This window comes from Eubalaena glacialis, chromosome X (genome assembly GCF_028564815.1).
Source record: "Eubalaena glacialis isolate mEubGla1 chromosome X, mEubGla1.1.hap2.+ XY, whole genome shotgun sequence".
In the NCBI taxonomy this organism is placed as follows: Eukaryota; Metazoa; Chordata; class Mammalia; order Artiodactyla; family Balaenidae; genus Eubalaena; species Eubalaena glacialis.
The window spans coordinates 49,334,288-49,361,525 of NC_083736.1; the positions used below are offsets into that span (position 1 = coordinate 49,334,288).

At 39.2% G+C, this 27,238-nt stretch overlaps 1 protein-coding gene across 1 annotated transcript in view; it reads right to left on the bottom strand.

The window, feature by feature from the left end:
• Positions 1-3,527: 3,527 nt before the first annotated feature.
• Positions 3,528-27,238, bottom strand: part of LOC133081787 (G2/mitotic-specific cyclin-B3-like) — a 45,942-nt gene continuing 22,231 nt past the window's right edge. The window contains 5 exon segments of the mRNA XM_061178146.1: positions 3,528-3,665; positions 21,024-21,116; positions 22,486-22,581; positions 23,470-25,068; positions 25,111-26,653. Of these exon segments, the coding sequence (XP_061034129.1) occupies positions 3,528-3,665; positions 21,024-21,116; positions 22,486-22,581; positions 23,470-25,068; positions 25,111-26,653 (3,469 nt within the window).

A 27,238-nucleotide genomic window follows, 5' to 3' on the forward strand; every position in this document is an offset into this window, starting at 1 on the left:
TACCCAGTGAAGGCCTTATATCTAGAATATATAAAGAACTCTCAGAACTCAACTATAAAAAAAAGAGGAAACAATCCAACTAGAAACTTGGCAAAAGACATGAACATTCATTTCACCAAAGAGGAGATACGGATGGCAAATAAGTGTCTGAAAAGATATTCAACACCACTAGCCATTAAGGAAATGTAAATTAAGACTGCAATGAGATATCAGTTGAAATAAAAAAGTGATAAATAACACATGCTGGTGAGGACACAGACAAATTGGATCTCTATACATTGCTAGTGGGAATGTAAAATGGTGCAGCCAGTCTGGAGAAGAGTTGGGGGTAGAGTGAATATGTACAGAGAGGTAATATTAGGGGGTTCTTTTGTGGTGATGGGAACCACTTCTGTATCTTGCTTGTGGTAGTGGCATAGAACCACACACACACACACACACACACACACACACACACACACACAGGGTTTTTTTAATGGTGAAAACTGAATGTGGTCCGTAGTCTAATTAAGAGTAATGTACCAATGTCAGTTTCCTAATTTTGATATTATTCTACAGCTGTGATATTGGGGGAAGCTGGGTGAAGGATGAACTTGTACTATTTTTGCAATTTCCTCTAAGTATATAATTATTTCAAAATAACTTTTTTTAACTTTAAGAAATACATCCCCCATAAAGTCTTTTTGGTCTTGTAAATATCCCTCAGTGGGGAAAATCCTTAAGCAATTGCTTTCCAGCTATAGCTTTATCCAGCTCATTTTGTTAGGTCATTTCCTGCCCTGAGGGCATGTTGGATTGTATCAGGGGTGCTTCAGGAGACAGAAGGAGGGAGTCCCAGGAAAATGGGGGAGGACCTCACAAGGAGGGGTGCATGTACCAACCACCACCTTCTCTTCAAATGCTTGTCCAACATTAGCCAGCCCTGTCTCAATATCTCTGCCGAGGTCCATTGGCCTAATCCACACACAGAGGTGGCAAGACAGAAGTTAGCCTGCAATTTACAAAGTTTGCTCTGTTCCCACATCTGCCTGATGCTTGCTGGGTGCCTAAATTTCTCCTATGAAGAACAGGAGTCATGCCATTGTGCTGTAGTAGCTGGGAATAAATGGGCTAAAGAAGAATTCAAAAGTATCATAATTGTAGTGATGCCAAAAGGGGAAATCTTCTCACTGTGTGTGTCCCCCCATCCTATCCTTCCCCAGATTCAGTTCCTAGGAGACCCTCACAATTTTAACAAGTGCTTTACATAGTTATGAATACCTGAATTGTAACTATATCAAAACATTATATGAAATGCTTTATGCATAAAATAACATTCCTTATTCACAGTTGGAAGGAGGTATGGTAGTTGGCCTATGGAGGTTTGAAACACAGCTCATTTTCATTGCCAGAATTTATTTTTGTTATACTATTCCATGAAGTCTAAAAATAAAGATATGATTGTAAAATTATAATAACCTAGAATAAAGAGGATAAAATACTATTTGTGAGTCTGTGCCTTGTAAATATTTATCAGTGCTTAATTTGTACAATACATCCACAAAAACAAAAAAAATAATATAAAGTATCATAATTGCAAGCTTGGATGATTAGAGCAGCTTGGGATTGCTGAAGGATTTAGAGTCTGAGCTTTTTTTTTTAAATTTTATTGAAGTATAGTTGATTTACAATGCTGTGTTAATTTCTCCTGTACAGCAAAGTGATTCAGTTATACATATATATACATTCTTTTTCATATTCTTTTCCATTATGGTTTATCACAGGATACTGAATATCATTCCCTGTGCTATACAACAGGACCTTGTTGTTTATCCATTCTATGTATAATAGTTTGCATCTGCTAATCCCAAACTCCCACTCCATCTCTCCGCCCTCCCCCATCCCCCTTGGCAACCACAAGTCTCTTCTCTATGTCTGTGAGTCTGTTTCTGTTTCATGGATAAGTTCGTGTCATATTTTAGATTCCACATAAAAGTGATATCATATGGTATTTGTATTTCTCTTTCTGACTTCCTTCACTTAGTGTGATAATCTCTACTTGCATCCATGTTGCTGCAAATGGCATGATTTCATTCTTTTTTATGGTTGAGTGATATTCCATTGTGTATATGTGTATGTATGTGTATGTGTGTATACACACACACACACACACACACACACACACATAGGGTCTGAGCTTTTCACAGAAAGGCACCTGAATCAGAGACAGGAGTCTCCAAATTCTTTAGCACTCAGCAGGCTCCTCCTGTCAGTCTAGACTTTTGCTTCTAAGACACCAGGCTTTAAGAGTCACTGAGAAGCTGTTCCCCTGCCGAACAGACAGAAACACATAGCAAACATCATCCCATTTTTCTTGAGGGGTACTTCTGAATGTCCCAACATCAAGGCAGGAGAAACCCCACCGTTCAGAAGGATTCTGGTTCCGACAACAGCAGGCCATTAATTTGGAGACAGAGATCACTGTTACAACTGAATGCCAGAGGCGGGGAAAATGTCTGTCTAACTGCTGACACAGTCTCAGCTACTGGTGGCTAAAACCAGGCCACACAGAGTTTGAGGAGGGAACAAGAGTTTGTCTGGGGAGACTAAGGGTGAGGGGCTGAGGAAAGGGAAATATGTGCATTGTGACCAGCAAGAACTTTCTGGTGAGCAGTATTTCTTACACTCAAATTGCTGTTTTATAGAGCCTGGCCATGAATGGAGCTGGTACATGAAAAAGCAGAGAAGCACCTGTGAAATAAAGCAAGAAGCTCTTTGACAGAAGGTGTTAAAGGAGCCTGGGGAGACATACTTGCTGACAGCTTGATGGATGCATAGGTGTGATGGTCCCTTCCTTCAACACTAATTGCAAAGTCATGGGCATTAAGGAACGCACACAAGATGGGTAATTATCACAAACATGATTTTCAAAAACTAGGAAGGATACGATCAGAGGAAAACCCTGAAGTGATCACAGCCACTGAGGATCATTATTCGTTTGCTGAAGCTAATGACAGGTTGGCTCTTAGAAACTAGTGGGGACGGGGCTTCTGGTGGGAAGAGAAGAGAGTATTCAGTTTCTTGTTAAGCAAAACCTGTCCCCCAGAAACAGCTAAAACGTCCTACTGCAGTTGAATTTAAGCTACAATACACAAATGTTTTATGATACGGTCCTTTTTCATGATACTGCTGACTTGGAATGTGCTTGTGTTGGTTTAGAGTTTCATTTCTGCCCTTAGGTTGGCATACAGACTGTGCTTTTCAGTAAAATGGCAGCATTTGTCAAGGTGTGATTGTGAATTCTGTCCATATGTGTTAAGCACAACTGTCCTTGGAGAGCCTACTCTGCGGGGTCAAGGGGACAAAGCCACCTTGCCCGAGGAGAGAGGAGACTTCTGAGGAAAGTGCTGTGGATAGCTATTCGAGTGGAAAGGCACTCAGGAGAGAGGAAGCAGATAAACAGGGAAGGAAAGACCCCCACACATGCTCGGCTGCTCGGAGATGAGTGCCAGAACCTAGCGTCCATTGGCATGCAGACATGGCAATCCTCAGGCTGGCTCTTGGCCTAGGGTCATGCTGTAGAGCAGGCTGGGAGTATCTCCCTGGCTCTTGATACTCCTCTCTGCCCTATTTTGAGACTCTCCCATTTTAGGCTTTCTGACTTGCTCTCCAAAGTGTTCTATGACCTGGGTCAAGAGGAGCACAAGGGGAACATTTGGAACAAACTCTTTCACACGGAGATGTGACCCAGCATGATTCCTTACCCCCACTCCTGCCCCCACTCTTACCTTTAAATTCTCACTGAAGTGAGCAAAAAGGTGTTGGGGATCTAGGCAAATATGCAATACAGCCCCTTTATTCACCTGATCCCTAAAATGGATATCTGACTGTGATTGTTCTAGCTCAGACTCTCTTTGCCCTACTCTGGTAAGAGAACCCCTTTATCCTGCAGAGAACCCATCATCCTTGCAGTTTGGTTGGAGCTGAAACCATCTGCCCCTCCTGACCACAGGGCTGGGCCTCCTGTGACCTAAACTGGCCAGTCAGCATCCACCTCCCTCTTAAGCATAGTGCTTGAACGAAGGGAGGGCACAACAGAGAGCAAGACTTCAGGTACTAAACTAGCTACGGAAGCCAAAACTTGACCCCATGGGTAATCAGATTGGGAAGAGACGTTAGGATATACTGGAAAGAGACAAACACAGAGTTCTAATCTGAGAGCATCCAGGGGAGAAGACATATCGTCATGGTAGATATCCAGGCTGAAGAAACGAGACAAAAGTCTAGTTCTGTGAAATGGACTAGAAAGATCCAGAACCAATTTAGAAGCAAGCAGAGCCCAACGCTGAGCCCAGAATGTTAAAGCGGGGCTCCAGAAGTTTTCACTGCGAAGAGACAGTGTTTGTTATAGAGAATGAGGCAAGATTTAGCCTTGAGGTGGGAATTGAGGGGTCCTTTTAGGAGAAAATGATAATAGTGACTAGAAAGCCAGCTGGAAATGTCACTGCTACCATCCTGACACCTCCTTCAGTTCTATGTATGACACTATTAGAACTGGATTTTGTTTTTAGCAAAGGGCTATTTCATTCCTTATAAGAAAATTTCCTGTTAGTATATGGGCCATCATTTAAATGGTTATCAGCCATTTATACCTTAGTATGAATTTGCTTACATATTTCCTTCTTGAGAGTGGATTTTGATGGAGGCTGGAAGAAATTATTCATATAGCAGAGTCTTACTGAGAGGCTAAGGGCCAGGCACTGTGCTACACCCTAGGGGTACAAAGATGAAGCAAAGCACATGTGCTTCAACCCTGAAGAATTTTATAGCCCTCTAGATTGAAGGTGGAAAGGAAGCCACTAAAAAGAAAAAGATGTGCAACAGGGAACCTGGATATAGTATAGAGAAATGTTTTATTTTCTAGTGTTTCCAAAGGACTCATTTCTTCATGGAAATCCCACAGATGATCCTCGCCATCTTCCCACAGCCGTTAGCCTCAACTCTTCAAGTAGCATCAGGGCTTCTTTTTCCATACTTACTGTCAGGAGTAGAGATGCTGGGAAGATCATTTTGTCCAATAGCCTTTGACTTATTAACAAGGAAAACCAGGACCAAAGAGATAAAGCAACTGGAAGAAATTATGATGGGAGTTCATGACAAAAGTTCATGGGTTCCTCCAAACTTCTTGTCAACACCCTTTCACTGAACCTGCTGTATAAAAATAAATAAATAAATAAAATTTTTTTAAAAAAAGGGTGGTGATGGTGGGATAAATTGGGAGATTAGGATTGACATATATACACTGATATGTATAGAATAGATAACTGATAAGAACCTGTTGTATAAAATAAATAAATAAATAAAATTTAAGATTGGAACCAAGATGGTGGAGTAGAAGGACGTGCTCTCACTTCCTCTTGCGAGAACACCAGAATCACAACTAGCTGCTGGACAGTCATCGACAGGAAGACACTGGAACTCACCAAAAAAGATACCCACATCAAAAGACAAAGGAGAAGTCAAAATGAGATGGTAGGAGGGGTGCAATCACAGTAAAATCAAATGCCATAACTGCTGGGTAGGTGACTCACAGGCTGGAGAACACTTATACCACAGAAGTCCACCCACTGGAGTTAAGGTTCTGAGCCCCATGTCAGGCTTCCCAACCTGGGGGTCTGGCAATGGGAGGAGGAATTCCTAGAGAATCAGACTTTGAAGGCTACTGGGATTTTATTGCAGGACTTTGACAGAACTGGGGGAAGCAGAGACTCCACTCTTGCATGGCACACACAAAGTAGTGTGCACATCAGGACCCAGGGGAAGGAGCAGTGACCCCAGGGGAGACTGAAACAGACCTACCTGCTAGTGTTGGGGGGGTTCCTGCAGAGGCGGTGTGTGGCTATGGCTCACCATGGGGACAAGGACACTGGCAGCAGAAGTTCTGGGAAGTACTCCTTGGCGTGAGCCCTCCCAGAGTCCGCCATTAGCCCCACTAAAGAGCCCAGGTAGGCTCCAGTGTTGGGTTGCCTCAGGCCCAACAAACAACAGGGAGGGAACCCAGCCCCACCCATCAGCAGTCAATCGAATTAAAGCTTTACTGAGCTCTGCCGACCAGAGCAACAGTCAGCTCTACCCCCCACCAGACCTTCCCATCAGGAAACTTGCATAAGCCTCTTAGATAGCCTCATCCACCAGAGGGCAGACAGCAGAAGGAAGAAGAACTACAAACCTGCAGCCTGTGGAACAAAAACCACATTCACAGAAAGAGAGACAAGATGAAAAGGCAGAGGGCTATGTACCAGATGAAGGAATAAGATAAAACCCCAGAAAGACAACTAAATGAAGTGGAGATAGGCAACCTTCCAGAAAAAGAATTCAGAATAATGATAGTGAAGATGATCCAGGACCTCGGAAAAGGAATGCAGGCAAAGATCGAGAAGATGCAAGAAATGTTTAACAAAGACTGAGAAGGATTGAAGAACAAACAAACAGAGATGACCAATACAATAACTGAAATGAAAACTACACTACAAGGAATCAATAACAGAATAACTGAGGCAGAAGAACGGATAAGTGACCTGGAAGACAGAATGGTGGAATTCACTGCTGCAGAACAGAATAAAGAAAAAAGAATGAAAAGAAATGAAGACAGCCTACGAGACCTCTGGGACAACATTAAACGCAACAACATTCGCATTATAGGGGTCCCAGAAGGAGAAGAGAGAGAGAAAGGACCCGAGAAAATATTTGAAGGGATTATAGTCGAAAACTTCCCTAACACGGGAAAGGAAATAGCCACCCAAGTCCAGGAAGCACAGAGAGTCCCATAAGGATAACCCAAGGAGAAACATGCTGAGACACATAGTAATCAAACTAGCAAAAATTAAAGACAAAGAAAAATTATTAAAAGCAGCAAGGGAAAAACGAGAAATAACATACAAGGGAACTCCCATAAGGTTAACAGCTGATTTCTCAGCAGAAACTCTACAAGCCAGAAGGGAATGGCATGATATACTTAAAGTGATGAAAGGGAAGAACCTACAACCAAGATTACTCTACCTGGCAAGGATCTCATTCAGATTCAATGGAGAAATCAAAAGCTTTACAGACAAGAAAAGCTGAGAGAATTCAGCACCACCAAACCAGCTCTACAACAAATGCTAAAGGAACTTCCCTAAGTGGGAAACACAAGGGAAGAAAAGGACTTACAAAAACAAACCCAAAACAGTAAGAAAATGGTCATAGGAACATACATATCGATAATTACCTTAAACGTGAATGGATTAAATCCTGCAACCAAAAGACAGAGACTGGCTGAATGGATCCAAACACAAGAGCCATATATATGCTGTCTACAAGAGACCCACTTCAGACCTAGGGACACATACAGACTGAAAGTGAGGGGATGGAAAAAGATATTGCATGCAAATGGAAATCAAAAGAAAGCTGGAGTAGCTATACTCATATCAGATAAAATAGACTTTAAAATAAAGAATGATACAAGAGACAAGGAAGGACACTACATAATGATCAAGGGATCAATCCAAGAAGAAGATATAACAATTATAAATATATATGCACCCAACATAGGAGCACCTCAATACATAAGGCAACTGCTAACAGCTATAAAAGAGGAAATCAACAGTAACACAATAATAGTGGGGGACTTTAACACCTCACCTACATCAATGGAGAGATCATCCAAAATGAAAATAAATAAGGAAACAGAATCTTTAAATGACACAATAGACCAGATAGATTTAATTGATATTTATAGGACATTTCATCCAAAAACAGCAGATTACACTTTCTTCTCAAGTGCGCATGGAACATTCTCCAGGATAGATCACATCTTGGGTCACAAATCAAGCCTCAGTAAATTTAAGAAAATTGAAATCATATCAAGCATCTTTTCTGACCACGACGCTATGAGATTACAAATCAATTACAGGGGAAAAAACGGAGAAAACACAAACACATGGAGGCTAAACAATATGTTACTAAATAACCAAGAGATCACTGAAGAAATCAAAGAGGAAATCAAAAAATACCTAGAGACAAATGACAATAAAAACACAATGATCCAAAACCTATGGGATGCAGCAAAAGCAGCTCTAAGAGGGAAGTTTATAGCTATACAAGCCTACCTCAAGAAACAAGAAAAATCTCAAGTAAACAAACTAACCTTACACCTAAAGGAACTAGAGAAAGAAGAACAAAAAAACCCCCAAAGTTAGCAGAAGGAAAGAAATCATAAAGATCAGAGCAGAAATAAATGAAATAGAAACAAAGAAAACAATAGCAAAGATCAATACAACTAAAAGCTGGTTCTTTGAGAAGATAAACAAAATTGATAAACCATTAGCCAGACTCATCAAGAAAAAGAGGGAGAGGAGGCAAATCAATAAAATTAGAAATGAAAAAGGAGAAGTTACAACAGACACCACAGAAATACAAAGCATCCTGAGACTACTACAAGCAACTCTATGCCAATAAAATGACAACCTGGAAGAAATGGATAAATTCTTAGAAAGGCATAACCTTCCAAGACTGAACCAGGAAGAAACAGAAAATATGGACAGACCAATCACAAGTAAAGTGAAGACAGTAAAGATTAAAAATCTTCCAAAAAACAAAAGTCCAGGACCAGATGGCTCAACAGGTGAATTCTATCAAACATTTAGAGAAGAGTTAACAACCATCCTTCTCAAACACTTCCAAAAAATTGCAGAGGAAGGAACACTCTCAAACTCATTCTATGAGGCCACCATCACCCTGATACCAAAACCAGACAAAGATACTACAAAAAAAGAAAATTACAGACCAATATCACTGATGAATATAGATGCAAAAATCCTCAACAAAATACTAGCAAACAGAATCCAACAACACATTAAAAGGATCATACACCATGATCAAGTGGGATTTATCCCAGGGATGCAAGGATTCTTCAATATACGCAAATCAATCAATGTGATACACCATATTAACAAATTGAAGAATGAAAAGCATATGATCATCTCAATAGATGCAGAAAAAGCTTTTGACAAAATTCAACACCCATTTATGATAAAAACTCTCCAGAAAGTGGGCATAGAGGGAACCTACCTCAACATAATAAAGGCCATATATGACAAACCCACAGCAAACATCATTCTCAGTGGTGAAAAACTGAAAGCACTTCCCCTAAGATCAGGAACGAGACAAGGATGTCCACTCTCACCACTATTATTCAACATAGTTTTGGAAGTCCTAGCCACGGCAATCAGAGAAGAAAAAGAAATAAAAGGAATACAAACTGGAAAAGAAGAAGTAAAACTGTCACTTTTGCAGATGACATGATACTATACATAGAGAATCCTAAAGATGCCACCAGAAAACTACTAGGGCTAATCAATGAATTTGGTAAAGTTGCAGGATACAAAATTAATGCACAGAAATCTCTTGCATTCCTATACAGTAATGATGAAAAATCTGAAACAGAAATTATGGAAACACTCCCATTTACCATTGCAACAAAAAGAATAAAATACCTAGGAATAAACCTACCTAGGGAGACAAAAGACCTGTATGCAGAAAACTATAAGACACTGATGAAAGAAATTAAAGATGGTATCAACCGATGGAGAGATATACCATGTTCTTGGATTGGAAGAATCAATATTGTGATAATGACTATACTACCCAAAGCAAACTACAGATTCCATGTAATCGTTATCAAAATACCAATGGCATTTTTTACAGAACTAGAACAAATTATCTTAAAATTTGTATGGAGACACAAAAGACCCGGAATAGCCAAAGCAGTCTTGAGGGAAAAAAATGGAGCTGGAGGAATCAGACTCCCTGACTTCAGACTATACTATAAAGTTACAGTCATCAAGACAAGATGGTACTGGCACAAAAACAGAAACATAGATCAATGGAACAAGATAGAAAGCCCAGAGATTAACCCACGCTCGTATGGTCAACTAATCTACGACAAAGGAGGCAAAGATATACAATGGAGAAAAGACAGCCTCTTCAATAAGTGGTGCTGGGAAAACTGGATAGCTACATGTAAAAGAATGAAATTAGAACACTCCCTAACACCATACACAAAAATAAACCCAAAGCAGATTCGAGACCTAAATGTAAGACCAGACACTATAAAACTCTTAGAGGAAAACATAGGAAGAACACTCTTTGACATAAATCACAGCAAGATCTTTTTTGATCCACCTCCTAGAGTAATGGAAATAAAAACAAAAATAAACAAATGGGACCTAATGAAACTTCAAAGCTTTTGCACAGCAAAGGAAACCATAAACAAGACGAAGAGACAACCCTCAGAATGGGAGAAAATATCTGCAAACGAATCAATGGACAAAGGATTAATCTCCAAAATATATAAACAGCTCATGCAGCTCAATATTAAAAAAACAAACAACCCAATCCAAAAATGGGCAGAAGACCTAAATAGACATTTCTCCAAAGAAGACATACAGATGGCCAAGGAGCACATGAAAAGCTGCTCAACATCACCAATTATTAGAGAAACGCAAATCAAAAGTACACTGAGGTTTCACCTCACACCAGTTAGAATGAGCATCATCAGAAAATCTACAAACAACAAATGCTGGAGAGGGTGTGGAGAAAAGGGAACCCTCTTGCACTGTTGGTGGGAATGTAAATTGATACAGCCACTATGGAGAACAGTATGGAAGTTCCTTAAAAAACTAAAAATAGAATTACCATATGATCCAGCAATCCCACTACTGGGCATATACCCAGAGAAAACCATAATTCAAAAAGACACATGCACCCCAATGTTCATTGCAGCACTATTTACAATAGCCAGGTCATGGAAGCAACCTAAATGCCCATAGACAGATGAATGGATAAAGAAGTTGTGGTACATATATACAATGGAATATTACTCAGCCATAAAAATGAACGAAATTGAGTCATTTGTTGAAACGTGGATGGATCTAGAGACTGTCATACAGACTGAAGTCAGAAAGGGAAAAACAAATATATTAACGCATGTATGTGGAACCTAGAAACATGGTACAGATGAACCGGTTGGCAGGACAGAAGTTGAGACACAGATGTAGAGAACAAACGTATGGACACCAAGGGGGGAAAACTGCGGTGGGTTGGGGATGGTGGAGTGCTGAATTGGGCGATTGGGATTGACATGTATACACTGATGTGTATAAAATTGATGACTAATAAGAACTTGCACTATAAAAAATCAAACAAACAAAAAAACAACTAATACCAAACTTTCTTTGGGTTATTTGTATGGAAATATGGTAATATAAATATTTCAGACATTACATGAAATTTCTAAAAATCTTATATGTTATGGTATAATGTTATAAGTCATAATTCTAGGTATTACTTTAAAATGTATATCTCAGAAATAACTAAATTTCCTTGTCAATTCCATTATTATGAACTTTCATCAAATCTTTAACCATGGTCATTTTTAAGTCTTTTGTCATTTACAGACAGTTCTGGGTGTACTCTGATGCTTTTGCAAAAATGTTCCTATAAAAGGGTTTCATCTTCAAGGAATTCATGGAAAAGACTCTGACAAGTACAGGTTTCTGGTAACTGACTATACTGCTGAAATGAATGAATAAGCATTTTCAGAACTCTAATGGAAAACTGATGAATTCATAAAAGTACTAAGAAAAGATCAAGATGAAAAATAATTAATTACATGGGACTGAGTGAAGTGATGAGGATGATTATAATTTTTGTGACTTTCTGTTTGAATAAAAAAAAATCCCACAAGGACTCAGAGGCAAAAAATATACAAATCAATTTTCACTGCAAAGTAAAGGAGCTGTTACAGTGGAGGATTACTGGACTGAATGTCAATATTATGACATAGTATGAGTGTGTTTCATGGTTGGTAATTGCAATCATTGTTGCTTTTGTTGTGGTCATCCATTTACAATGCTTGGTGTCAGTTTATTTATCTCTTGTAAAAATAAAATACAGTGTGTGTGTGTGTGTGTGTGTGTGTGTGTGTGTGTGTGAAAAAATAAAAAAAATTTAAAAATTTTTAAAAAAAAGGAAAGAAGAAAAGTCTGAAGTCAATAATCTAATCTTCAACCTCAAACTACGAAAAGAAGAGCAAATTAAACCCAAAGCAAGAAAAAGGAAATGATAAAAATTAGAGTAGATATCAATAAAACTGAAAACAGAAAAACAGAGAAAACAAATGAAAGGAAAACCTGGTTCTTTGCAAATATCAATAAAAATGATAAACTCCTAGAAAGACTGATAAACAAAAAGAGAGAAGACACAGATTACCAAATATCAAGAATGAAAGACAGCATAATGAGGAAATGCTATGAATATAAATACAACAACTTAAATGAAAGGACCAATTCTTTGAAAACCACAAACTTCCAAATGTCATCTGACATGAATAGATAACTTGAATAATCTCATAACTATTAAAGAAATTATATTCTTAGATATAATTCTTCAGACAAAAGAAAAAACTTCAGGCCCAGATGGTTTCACTTGCGAATTCTACCAAACATTTAAAGAATAAATAACATCAATTCTACACATCTCTTCCAGAAAAGAGAAGAGAAGGGAATACTTCCCAAATTATATTTTTCACATCTTTATTGGAGTATAACTGCTTTACAATGTTGTGTTACTTTCTGCTGTATAACAAAGTGAATCAGCTATATGTATAGATATATCCCCATATCCCCTCCCTCTTACATCTCCCTCCCACTCTCCCTATCCCACCCATCTAGGTGGTCACAAGGCACCAAGCTGATCTCCCTCTGGAATGCAGCTGCTTCCCACTAGCTATCATTTGGTAGTGTACATATGTCAATGCTATTCTCTCACTGCATCCCAGCTTACCCTTCTTGCTCCCCGTGTCCTCAAGTCCATTCTCTACGTCTGCATCTTTATTCCTGTCCTGCCCCTAGGTTCTTCAGAAGCTTTTTTTTTTTTTTAGGTTCCATATATATGTTTTAGCATATGGTATTTGTTTTTCTCTTTCTGACTTACTTCACTCTGTATGACAGACTCTAGGTCCATCCACCTCACTACAAACAACTCAATTTCATTTCTTTTTATGGCTGAGTAATATTCCACTGTATATAAGTGCCACAACTTCTTTATCCATTCATCTGTCAATGGACATTTAGTTGCTTCCATGTCCTGGCTATTGTAAATAGAGCTGCAATGAACATTGTGGTACATGACTTTTTTTTTTAACATCTTTATTGGAGTATAATTGCTTTACAATGGTGTGTCAGTTTCTGCTTTACAACAAAGTGAATCAGCTATACATATACATATGTTCCCATATCTCTTCCCTCTTGCGTCTCCCTCCCTCCCACCCTCCCTATTCCACCCCTCTAGGTGGTCACAAACCACCGAGCTGATCTCCCTGTGCTACGTGGCTGCCTCCCACTAGCTATCTATTTTACGTTTGGTAGTGTATATATGTCCATGCCACTCTCTCACTTTGTCACAGCTTACCTTCCCCCTCCCCATATCCTCAAGTCCATTCTCTAGTAGGACTGTGTCTTTATTCCCGTCTTACTCCTAGGTTCTTCATGACCTTTTTTTTTTTTCTTAGATTCCATATATACGTTAGCATACGGTATTTGTTTTTCTATTTCTGACTTACTTCACTCTGTATGACAGACTCTAGGTCCATCCACCTCACTACAAATATCTCAATTTCGTTTCTTTTTATGGCTGACTCTTTTTGAATTATGGTTTCCTCGGGGTATATGCCCAGTAGTGGGGTTGCTGGGTCATATGGAGTTCTATTTTTAGTTTTTTAAGGAACCTACATACTGTTCTCCATAGTGGCTGTATCAATTTACATTCCCACCAACAGTGCAAGAGTGTTCCCTTTTCTCCACACCCTCTCCAGCATTTATTGTTTCTAGATTTCTTGATGATGGCCATTCTCACCGGTGTGAGGTGATACCTCATTGTACTTTTGATTTGTATTTCTCTAATGATTAGTGATGTTGAGCATACTTTCATGTGTTTGTTCACAATCTGTATATCTTCTTTGGAGAAATGTCTATTTAGGTCTTCTGCCCATTTTTGGATTGGGTTGTTTGATTTTTTGATATTGAGCTGCATGAGCTGCTTGTATATTTTGGAGATTAATCCTTTGTCAGTTGCTTCATTTGCAAATATTTTCTCCCATTCTGATGGTCGTCTTTTCGTCTTCTTTATGATTTCTTTTGCTGTTCAAAAGCTTTTAAGTTTCATTAGGTCCCATTTGTTTATTTTTGTTTTTATTTCCATTTCTCTAGGGGGTGGGTCAAAAAGGATCTTGCTGTGATTTATGTCATAGAGTGTTCTGTCTATGTTTTCCATTAAGAGTTTTATAGTGTCTGGCCTTACATTTAGGTCTTTAATACCTTTTGAGTTTATTTTTGTATACAGTGTTAGGGAGTGTTCTAATTTCATTCTTTCACATGTAGCTGTCCAGTTTTCCCAGCACCATTTGTTGAAGACACTGTCTTTCCACCATTGTATAGTTTGGATCTATCCTGGAGAATGTTCCATGAGCACCTGAGAAGAAAGAGTATTCTGTTGTTTTTGGATGGAATGTCCTATAAATATCAATTAAGTCCATCTTCTTTAATGTATAATTTAAAGCTTGTGTTTCCTTATTTATTTTCATTTTGGATGATCTGTCCATTGGTGAAAGTGGGGTGTTAAAGTCCCCTACTATCATTGTGTTACTGTCGATTTCCCCTTTTATGGCTGTTAGCACTTGCTTTATGTATTGAGGTGTTCCTCTGGTGGGTGCACAAATATTTACAATTCTTCTTCTTGGATTGATCCCTTGATCATTATGTAGTGTCCTTCTTTGTCTCTTGTAATAGTCTTTGTTTTAAAGTCTATTTTGTCTGATATGAGAATTGCTACTCCAGCTTTCTTTTGATTTCCAGTTGCATGGAATATCTTTTTCCGCCCCCTCACTTTCAGTCTGTATATATCCCTAGGTCTGAAGTGGGTCTCTTGTAGACAGCCTATATTTCGGTCTTGTTTTTGTATCCATTCAGCCAGTCTATGTCTTTTGGTTGGAGCATTTAATCCATTTACCTTTAAGGTAGTTATCAATATGTATGTTCCTATTACCGTTTTCTTAATTGTTTCAGGTTTGTTATTGTAGGTCTTTTCCTTCTCTTGTGTTTCTTGCCTAGAGAAGTTCCTTTAGCATTTGTTGTAAAGCTGGTTTGGTGGTGGTGAATTCTCTCAGCTTTTGCTTGTCTGTAAAGGTTTTAATTTCTCTGTCAAATCTGAATGAGATCCTTGCTGGGTAGAGTAATCTTGGTTGTAGGTTTTTCCCTTTCATCACTTTAAATATGTCCTGCCACTCCTTTCTGGCTTGCAGAGTTTCTGCTGAAAGATCAGCTGTTAACCTTATGGGGATTCCCTTGTATATTATTTTCCCTTGCTGCTTTTAATATTTTTATTTTGTATTTAATTTTTGATAGTTTTATTAATATGTGTCTTGGCATGTCTCTCCTTGGATTTATCCTGTATGGGACTCTCTGCGCTTCCTAGACGTGATTGACTATTTCTTTTCCCATGTTAGGGAAGTTTTCAACTATAATCTCTTCAAATATTTTCTCAGTCCCTTTCTTTTTCTCTTCTTCTTCTGGGACCCCTATAATTCAAATGTTGGTGCGTTTAATGTTGTTCCAGAGGTCTCTGAGACTGTCCTCAATTCTTTTCATTCTTTTTTTTTTATTCTGCTCTGCTGTAGTTATTTCCTCTATTTTATCTTCCAGTTCACTTATCCGTTCTTCTGCCTCAGTTATTCTGCTATTGATTCCTTCTAGAGAATTTTTAATTTCATTTATTTTGTTGTTCATCATTGTTTGCTCTTTAGTTCTTCTAGGTCCTTGTTAAATGTTTCTTGTATTTTCTCCATTCTATTTCCAAGATTTTGGATCATCTTTACTATCATTACTCTGAATTCTTTTTCAGGTAGACTGCCTATTTCCTCTTCATTTCTTTGGTCTGGTGGGTTTTTACCTTGCTCCTTCATCTGCTGCATATTTCTCTGTCTTCTCATTTTGTTTAACTTACTGTGTTTGGGGTCTCCTTTTTGCAGGCTGCAGGTTCGTAGTTCCCGTTGTTTTTGGTGTCTGCCCCCAGTGGCTAAGGTTGTTTCAGTGGGTTGTGTAGGCTTCCTGGCGGAGGGGACTGGTGCCTGTGTTCTGGTGGATGAGGCTGGATCTTGTCTTTCTGGCGGGCTGGGCCACGTCTAGTGGTGTGTTTTGGGGTGTCTGTGAACTTAGTATGATTTTAGGCAGCCTCTCTGCTAATGGGTGGGGTTGTGTTCCTGTCTTGCTAGTTGTTTGGCATGGGGCGTCCAGTATTGGAGCTTGCTGGCCATTGGGTGGTGCAAGCTTTGAGACAGAGATCTCTGGGAGAGCTCTCGCCGACTGATATTATGTGGGGCCAGGAGGTCTCTGGTGGTCCAGTGTCCTGAACTCGGCTCTCCCACCTCAGAGGCTCAGGCCTGACACCAGGCCGGAGTACCAAGACCCTGTCAGCCACACAGCTAGTTCAGAGAATCAGCCAGTGAAATGGAGTGGACAGTCGTACTGGAAGGAGAAGGCGCCCCCCGGTAGGAGGACGGTGCGGCAGGTGCCCTTGTTTCCCCAAATTATTTTAAAAAGCCACTATCATTCTCATACCAAAACCAGAAAAAGACAGTACAAAAATATTTTATAAAAGAACACTACAGACCAACATCCATCATAAACTTAGACGCAAAAATCCTCAACAAAATATTAGCAAATAAGCTTTGCAATATATAAGGATAATATGCCAGAATGAAGTGGAGTTTATCCCAGGAATATGAGCCTGCTTCAGTATTTAAAAATCAATGTAATCCACCACATCAATAGGCTAAAGCCAAAAAAAAAAAAATCTTATCAATAGATGCAGGAAAAAAGCATTTGACAAATTTAACATTGTCATGATAAATATATATCACCAAACTAAGAATGGAAAGTAAATTTCTCAACATGATAAAAGGTAGCGACAAAAACTCTACAGTTAAGATCATACTAATGGTGAAAGATTAACTGCTTTATTCCGAAGATCGGGGACAAGGCAAGGCTGTCCACTCTTACTGATTCTATCAACATCTTAACAAAGTCCTGCACAGTGCAATAAAACACAAAAATGAAGTTAAAAGTATACAGACTGGAAAGGGGTCAAACTGTCTCCATTTGCAAATGACATAATTGTCTACGTAGATAACTTCAAGAAATCTACCAAAAAAAGAACTCCTAAGAATTAATAAGTGAGTTTTAGCAAGATCATAGAATACAAGGTCAACACACAAATATCAATATTTCATATTGGCACTGTACAAATGGAAACCAAAAAAATTTTTAAATACCATTTACAATAGCTACAAAAAAAGAAAATATTTTGGTATAAATCTAACAAAACACGTACAGGATCTGTATGGTTCTTTTAAAAAAATCAAAGAAAATCTAAATACATGAGAGACATACTACATTCATGGTTCATGGGTTGGAAGATTCAACATAGAAAAAAATGTTGATTCTATTCAAATTCACCTATAGATGTGTATTGGGGGTCCCCAAGGCCACCCCCAGGTACAATGATTCCTAGGATGACTCACAGGACTCAGCACATAGTCACACTCATGGCTATGATTTATTATAGCAAAAGATACAAAGCAAAGAGAAAAGGAGCATGGGCAAAAATTGGTGAAAACCAGAAGCCACCTTCCAAGAGTCCTATTCCCGCAGAGTCTCTCAGGATGCAGTTAATTCCTCCAGCAATAAGATGGAACAATACGTGTAAAGTGTTGTGTAACAGGGAAGCTCATTAATGACTCAGTGCCTAACATTTTACTGGGAGCTGGTCACATAAACACTCTGCCTAACTTGGACCAAAATTCCAGACTCGCAGAAGGAAAGCAGGTGTTCAGAATAAACCATATTGTTTGCACAAAGAGTTTAGGCACAGTTATCATTAGGGGGGAATTTTACAGCAGTGTAGGGAACTGCTTACCAATCAAGTTCCCAGATGCCAGCCAAAGGGCAACCTTGCAAACAGGCCTTTCTAAGGCTAGCAGCATCATGCCTGTTATGTTAACTCTTTTCTGCACAAGATGTAATTCAATTCCAATCAAACCCTCAGCAGGATTTTTTAGTAGATATAGACAAACTGATTCTAAAATTTGTCTAGAAAGGCTAAGACACTAGAATAGCTAAAACAATTTTGAAAAAAAAGACAGAATAGAGTTGGAAGAATCATGTCACCTCGTTTTAAGACTTACTATAAAACTATAGAAATAAAGGCTGCGATATTGGCAAAGGGATAGACACAGATCAATGAAACAGAATATAAAAATAAGTATAGAAATAGACCCACACAAATAAGGCAAACAGATTTTTGGCAAAGGTGCAAAAGCAATTTAGTGGAGAAAGTATATTTTTCCACAAATGTTATTAGAACAATTAGACATCCATATGCAAAACAATGAAACTTGACTTCAAAACCTGCATACCTTATACAAAAATTAACTCAAAATGGATTATAGATTTAATGTTAAAGCTATAAAACTTTTAGATAAAATATGGGAGAAAATATTCATGACATAGGTTTAAGCAGAGTTCTTAGACATGACACAAAAATTGCAATCCATAAAGAAAACATTGAAAAACTGGACTATCAAAATTAGAAATTTTTGCTCTGTGAAAGACACAGATAATAGAATCAAAAGACTACAGACTGGTAGGATATATTTGTAAATCACACATCCAACAAAGGATTTGTATCCAGAACATGTAAAGAACTCTCATAACTTGACACAAAGAAAATAAACTACCCAATTTAAAACTGGGCAAAAGACACAGACACTTCATCAAAGAGGATATACAGATGACAAGTATGATGTTCAACATCATTGGCAAATGCAAATTAGAACTATGGTGAGATTCCTCTACACATCTATATGGCTAAAGTTAAAAAAAAAAAATACCCAGTGCTGACCAGGAATGCAGAGCAACTAGAACTCTCATACATTGCAGGTGAGAGTGCAAGATGATACAGTCACTCTGTAGCACTTTCTCATTAAGTTAAACATACATTTATCATATGACACAGCAATCCCACTCCTGGGTATTGATGTTAGGAATGAAAACTTATACTCACATAAAACCCTGTAAATTAATGTTTATAGATGTTCTTTTCACAGTCTCAGAAACTGGAAACAACCCAAATGGCCTTCAATGGGTGAAGGGTTAAACAAACCTTGGTACATCCATACCATGGAATACTACTCAGCAATAAAAAGGAATGAACTATTGATACACACAACTTGGACAGATCTCAAGGGAATTATGGTGAGTGATAAAAGTCAATCCCAAAATGTTACAAAGGTCAAAAAGAGAAAAACAAATACCATATGCTAACACATATATATGGAATCTTAAAAAAAAATGGTTCTGAAGAACCTAGGGGCAGGACAGGAATAAAGATGCAGACGTAGAGGATGGACTTGAGGACATGGGGAGGGGGAAGGGTAAGCTGAGACGAAGTGAGAGAGCGGCACTGACATATATACACTACCAAATGTAAAACAGATAACTAGTGGGAAGCAGCTGCATCGCACAGGGAAATCAGCTCGATGCTTTGTGACCACCTAGAGGGGTGGGATAGGGAGGGTGGGAGGGAGACGCAAGAGGGAGGGGATATGGGGATATATGTATACATATAGCTGTTTCACTTTGTTATACAGCAGCAACTAACACAACAATGTAAAGCAATTATACTCCAATAAAGATGTTAAAAAAAAAGCGGGGGATAATAAACACACACAAATGTTAACACTGTTTGTAGGTTGTGGGATCATAAGTAATTATAATTTCTTACTTTGCTATAATAAATGTGAATTTTGTGCTATAAAAATAATAACAAAAGCTTTTTTAAAAAAAGATTCAGTTCATCATTCCAGCTGCTAGAGATATTTTATCTGTTATCCATTTATTTCCTATCCCTACTCCCAGTTTCATGCCATCTGTGAATTTGATGAGATGATCTTCTCTGTTCTCATCTACATCACTTATAGAAATATTGATCAGAACAAAGTCCACTGGCAGTCTACTAGAAATCTCTTTCTTGCTTGGTAATGATCAGCAATCTTTGTGATCAATTTTACTTATTTAAGATTTACTCAAATTCTACTCTTATCTAATTTACTATTTTGCATCATTTCCATAAGATGACATTTTCATGCTTTGCTGATGTTCAAATATACCATGTCTACCACATTTCCCTGGTCTGTCACTCCAAAGTGAGCCTGAACCATTACTCTGGTACTTAAAGGATATTAAACTATATTACATTTTCTTCCCAATTATATAGTAAGACTCTGCTGGGCATATACTATGCCTTATATTTCCTTGCAAACTCCACAGCAATCCTTTCAATTCCATTCATTCAACAAATATTTATTGACACCTACTACGTCCAGGTACTATTCTGGGCTATCCTTTGTTAGTATAAAATGATAATTAAGTATTCATAACAATATTCCCTCAACATCCAACCCTCAACAAACAGCCATCTGCCCTGTTTGGGGCTACAATGTCCTTCCTATTACCCATCCCATCCAAAGCTTGAAAGACTTTGTCACTAACCCCTATCCAAATCACAAGATATACTTTTACAGGATTTTGAGAATGATTAAACTGCCATATCATCATTGCCTTTTCTAGAAATATCTCTCCTTCCACTGGGTTCTCCGAGTGTCTTATTAATAACATTCTTATAGTACTTAGTATATTCTACTTTGTATTGTTCTTATCTGCCTGCTTGTCTTATCTTGTTCCCTAGGTCATAAGCTCCCTGAGGGCAGGAACCATGGCTTATTCAGCTCTGTAGACCCAGTAAATTTTTACTACATTTGGGACCTGGCAATGCTGAATGAATAATTGATAAAGAGAATAGCAGCCCCTTAAGGCAGCAGTTGTTAGGCTTACCTGCACTTCCACCAACCAGTCCACGAGAATGGCCCTCATGTCACTGTTGATATCAGTCTGCCTGGTCATGTATTTTTTAAGTATGAACTTTTCCTGGCAGCAAGAATAAAGAAGTGTTAACAAATAAACTCTTCTTGTAGTTCAGAAATTGTAACTTGGGAAAAAATATTTGCAACTAATATCTCAGAAAAAAATTGTAACCTAACATAAGTAATTTCCTCAGGGTTCTAAATCATTATTTTCAGCTGGTATCAGATAGGGGCAGAGCAAAGTATCCTTTTCCAGACAAGTTTCAGTTATCCTTAGGAAATGTATACACATGATATTTAAGTGTCAGGGTGGATATTGAGGAGCCCAGGAGAATATGGAATATGGGCAGGAAGACACCTATGACTATAGATGAATACCAAAGAGATTCTGCCCCTTCTTTGCAATTCAGTCTAAAGCACAATACCAGGCTGTGTAGAGGAGTCCTTCTCAAACTTTAACATGCATATGTGAAAGATACTTGGGGATCTTTAAAATTCACATTCTAATTTAGAAGGTCTGGGGTGAGGCTAGGTTTCTGCATTTCTTTCTTTTTTTTTTGAATTTTATTTATTTTTTTATACAGCAGGTTCTTATTAGTTATTGATTTTATACATATTAGTGTATATATGTCAATCCCAATCTCCCATAAGACCCCCAAGTGAAACCAATACTGCTGAGCTAGGCCCGCACTTTTAGTATAGTAAAATTATCTCTTGCTTCCTCCAAGGTATACTAGAAAAGGTACAGGCTCTGGAGTCAGTTAATCTATTGCTGTGTCTCTAGACAGAAGATGAGATATTCATCCTTCCTCTTATGCATGGCCTGCTAAAATTCTAGTTAGTAGATAACCTTGGTTCCATCTGTTCCACTGAGAGACAGAAGAAAATTTGGAATTGATGAATATTAGTGGTAAAAGAGACTGGCAGATTTCAAAGGAGAAAGAAAATTTCACCAGGTTGGAGAGCTGGAATAAAAGGTCTGGTTTTACATATGATGCCAGAAACTTGCATAGAGAAGTGAAAAGATCCCTAAGAGCAGTCACTCAGAAAGAGCCCGCTTGACAATTTTTGTGTCTGAGATTACCCCCTCAGCAATTAGAGGTGTAGGCTTATGGTCTCCAAGGTAATTAGACTTTAGTTCATATCCCAGATCTACCACATACTATTTGTGTTGACTGAGCAGTTTCCCCCGACTATGAAAAGGAGATAATAATACTTACCATCATGAAGTTATTGGGAAAATTAAACAAGATAATGTTTATAAATCCCTTAGCACAATGTTTAACTCATAGTATGCTACCAGTAGATGTCAGTTGCTGCTATTTTTGTTTTCATCATCATTATTACCTCCCCTTTAAACGTGCATTTGAAGGATGCGTGATGAGAAAATGAGAACTGGAAATCATTGCCCCTCACCCTCACCACCTACACACCTCTCTCTCCTTCATGTAACTGAAGATATCCTTAATATATATTGAGTTGAAAAATGGATCATTGTGGTCCTTGTCAATATCCTCCAGTGGTGTCATCTGCTTGGAAATCACCAGAAAGACATATTAAGAGAAAGATTCCAAGAAAAGCTTAGCACACATACATAAAAAATGACTCCTTTCTTCCCACTGTCATCTTCTCCTAAGGTTCCTCAAACCTTATATGTCCTGGGCCATAACAGAGCACCCCTTGGTCCTGTAATCCTCATACTGTTGAGTAACCAAGAAATGCTTAGTCCTCCTGTACACACCTGCTCTGCCCTAAAAACCAGACACTATTTTTACAGGTAAGCTCAAGATTCTCCAAGAAAGACATTCTTGTCTTACTCTTTCAAATTGTGTCACCTGTCTTCTTAGGTCCCTTGTTATGTCTCAGTGCTTTGATCTGGCCCAGTTCATCTTCCTGTTAGCCTTTTCCTCCCTTCTACACCTTTAACCAGGTTGTTCTGCCTACAAGAGAGGTCTTTCTTCTCCTGCTTGCCAAATCTCATCCCTTAGTCCTTCCAATTTACAACTTAAAAACCATCTTCCTTGGAAGATGCCTCTGTGAACTTAACCCATCTTTGGCTAAGGTCCAATGTAATGCAGATTGCAATTACTAAGAAAGGCAATTTCCTGAAAGAAATTGTCTAACCACTACTGAAAAGCGTATATATACATACATACATACATACATACCTACATACGTATATATATATTTACACACACACACACAGTATTCCAGACCCTTGGGGGTATTCCTGGAATAAATACTTTCTAATTGCTCAGGTACATCACTACGCCAATCACGAAGTCAAGAGATTCTACAAGGCAAACTTGATTTAATACTAATTGCTTAGGAAGGCAAAAAAAATCTCTTTGCTAGCAGCCACCTCCAGGACAACAAAGAACACTTCATCTAATTTAAGAAGAAAGAAAGCAGAATACCTCCTTCTCTGATCTCTTGTCCTGAGATGAGAAAGGTTTATTGGAACTGGATTCACAAGTACTGGACTGGCTTGTGGTACTGAACCTGCCCACACTGGACATGGTGACAGTGCTGGACAAGCCTGTTCTAGAGTCAGGGGCAGTGGTGGACACATGGGGGCTGGTTTCAACTTGGAGGATGATGAAATCTTTGAGAAATGTGTCTTCTTTGTGAGTGAGATTCTTTTGCAAGGCCAATGGCTCCTTGGAAGACAAGTCTTTCTCACTGCTGGGCTTCTCCTGCAAGGCCAAGGGCTCCTTCAGGATAGCCTCCTCCTCAATTGTGGGATTCTCCTGCAAGGCCAAGGGCTCCTTGAAGAGGGTCTCTTTCTCACTCGTGGGCTTCTCCTGCAAGGTCAAGGACTCCCTCAAGATGATTTCCTTCTCAATGCTGGGATTCTCCTGCAAGGCCAGGGGCTCCTTCAGGATAGCCTCCTCCTAAATTGTGAGATTCTCCTGCAAGGTCAAGGACTCCCTCAGGATGGTCTCCTTTTCAATGCTGGGCTTCTCCTGCAAGGCCTGTGGCTGCTTAATAAGGGACTCCTCTTCACTGGTGATGTTTTCTTGCAAGGCCAACTGCTTTTTCAAGAGGAACACCTCCCCCTGAGCAGTGGGCTTCTTCTTTAAAGATAATTGCCCCTCTATGCTCACTGTCACCTCAGTGGAGAGCTCTTCCTTCAGAACCAATGGTTTCTTGAAAAGGAATTCCTCTTCAGTGGTGCTTTTCTCCTGCAAAGTCAACAGTGCCTTCAAGGAGTCCTCTTTGTTATCAGTCTTCTTCTGCAAGGCAAAAGACTTCCTGAAGAGGGACTCATCTTTGTTGGTAGGTTTAACATGCAATGAAAATGGCTCCTGAAAGGGGAATTCCTCCTCAGTGGTAGACCTCTCCTCCAGGGTCAATTGCTCCTTAATATATGATTCTTCTTCAGTGGTGATATTCTCCTGCAAGGCCAATGGCTTCTTTGAGAGGGACACCTCTTGCAGAGTGGTGTGTCTCTCTTTCAGTACAGATGGATCCTGGAAGAGGAACTCCTCTTCAATTGTAGACTTCTTTTTAAAGGGCAACAGCTCCTTAAAGAGTGACTCCTCTTCAGAGGTAGTCTTCTCTATGACCAGTGGCTTCTTTAAGAGGAACGTCTTCCCCTGAGTGATTTGCCTCTTTTTTAAAGATACCGGTGTCTTGGTAAGAATTGCCTCATCAGTTGAAGACTTCTTCCTAAATGACATTGGCTCCATAAAGGAGGAGTCCTTACCTTCACCAATCATATTCTGCAAGTCCAACTGTTCTTGGAAGATAGGCATCATCATTTGAGTGGTACACTTTTTCTTCTTTATAGATAATGACTCCTAGGTAGAGACTGCCACATCTGTGGTATGTTTCTTCCTAAATGACACTGGCTCCATAAGAAATTCATCTTTACTGTCTATACTCTCCTGCAATGCCCATAGCTTCTTCAAGAGGGCCAAATCCCCCTGAATGGTGTGCTTCTCTTGCAGTGCAGATGGTTTCTTCAAGAGGGACTCCTCCTCAGTGGCAGGCTTTTTTTTAAAGGATAATGGCTCCTTAATGAGTGACTTCTCTTCAGAAATGGTCTGCAATACTAGTGGCTTGGTCAAACAGGACATCTTACCCTGACTGGTACACTTCTTCTTTAAAGATAACAGCTTACTAGAGGAGGTTGCCTCCTCAATGGTACGCTTCTTGTTAAAAGCCAAAGTCTCCTTTAAAAGGGACTCCTCCTCAGTTGGCGTCTTTTGCAAGACCAACGGCTTCTCCAAGATGGACACCTCCTCCTGAGTGGTGTGCTTCTCCTGCAATGCTGATGGCTCTTGGAAAAGGGCCTCCTTAGTGGTAGGCTTCTTCTTAAGGGATAACGGCTCCTTAATGAGTGACTTCTCTTCAGAGGTGGTCTTCTGTAATACTAGTGGCTTCTTCAAGTGGTACCTCTTCCCCCGAGTGGTACGCTTCTTCTTTAAAGGTAATGGCTTCTTGGAAAGGGTTGCCTCCTTAGTAGTATGCTTCTTCCTCAAGGAAATTGGCTCCATAAGAAATTCATCTTCACCATCCTTTTTCTCCTGCAATGCCCCTGGCTTCTTCAAAAGGGTAACCACCCCATCAGTGGTGTGCTTCTCTTGCGACACAGATAGCTCCTGGAAGAGGGACTCCTCCTTAGTGGTAGGCTTCTTTTTAAAGGACAATGACTCCTTAATGAGTGCCTTCTCTCCAGAGATGGTCTTCTGCAATACTAATGGCTTCTTCAAGTGGGCTATCTTCCCCTGAGTAGTGCACTTCTTTAAAGATAATGGCCTTGTGGTGAGGGTTGTCTCCGTTGTGGTAGGTTGTTTCTTAAAAGCCAATGATTCCTTAAAGATGGAATCCTCTTCAGTGTTGATCTTCTCCTGCAAGGCCAATGATTTCTTCAAGATGGACACCTCTTGTTCAGTGGTGTGCTTCTTTGGCAATGCAGATAGTTCCTGGAAAAGGCACTCCTTCTCAGTGGTAGGCTTTCTCTTAAAAGACAACAGCTCCTTAGCGAGTGACTTCTCTTCAGAGGTGATCTTCTGCAATACTAGTGGCTTCTTCATACAGGACACCTTCCCCTGAGTGGTACACTTTTTCTTTAAAGATAAGAGCTTCTTGGTGGGGGTTGCCTCCTCAGTTTTAGGCTTCTTCCTAAAGTTCATGGGCTCCATAAAGAAAGAATCCTCTTCAACATTGGTGTCCTGCAAGGCCAACTCCTCCCTCATGCAGGACTGCTTCCCCTGATGTGTGCACATATTCTTTAAAGATAATGTACCCTTGTTGATGGCTGCCTTCTCAGTTTTATGTTTCTTCCCAAAAGTCATTGGCTCTACAACATCACTGTCAGTCTCCTCCTGCAAGGATAGTGGCTTCTCCAAGAGGGACACCTTCCCCTGATTTGTGCTCTTCTTTAATGACCTCTTGATGAGGATTGTATCCTCAGTAGTGGGTTCCTCTTTTAAAATGAATGGCTTTTTGAAAAGAGATGCCTCCTCAGTAGTGGGTGTCTTGGAGCTGGTAGGTATCTCCAGAATGAGCGGCTTATCTATAATATTTGGTACCATGGTGGTTGACACTACTACTGGTGAGAGTTCTAGCTTATACCTGTAAAGGAAACAATGTCTGGGTAAGAAGAATGTAGTTCCTAGAATCCTCACCTACCATCTCGTTTTGTCACTATACTTACTAAATGTATGGAAGTGGAAAGGGCTTCAACCCCAAGAGACAGACTAGAGGGTAAAAATCAATGGGTACCATAGTAAATCAACTAAGTAGCACACAGTAGAGTTTCTATGACCTAGGTCCCCATACTTTTCTAAAAAATTTTCCCTGAAATCATGTTATTTATGCTTTCTCATATATGATTTATTAACTTTATTTATATACAAAGGCTTTTATTATAATACTTACCACATTGTATGAGTGATTGGCTTATATATGTCTCCCTCACTAGCTGCATTTATTTGTCTTTGTCTATCAGCACCAGGCATCTGATAAAATTCAGGTTGAAATTAATATTGTTTGAAGGCTTATGAGAGAGGATTATAAGAGAGAGGCTTATAAAAGTCTTATAAGAGAGAGTTGGGCTGGTACTTAACGTTCATGGTATCTAACCATATTCCTCTCACTCTAGGTTATTTACAAGATGTTTTCCTAGTGGAGATAATAAAAAAGACCAAAATAAACATTTGTTCACGTGTCAGATGC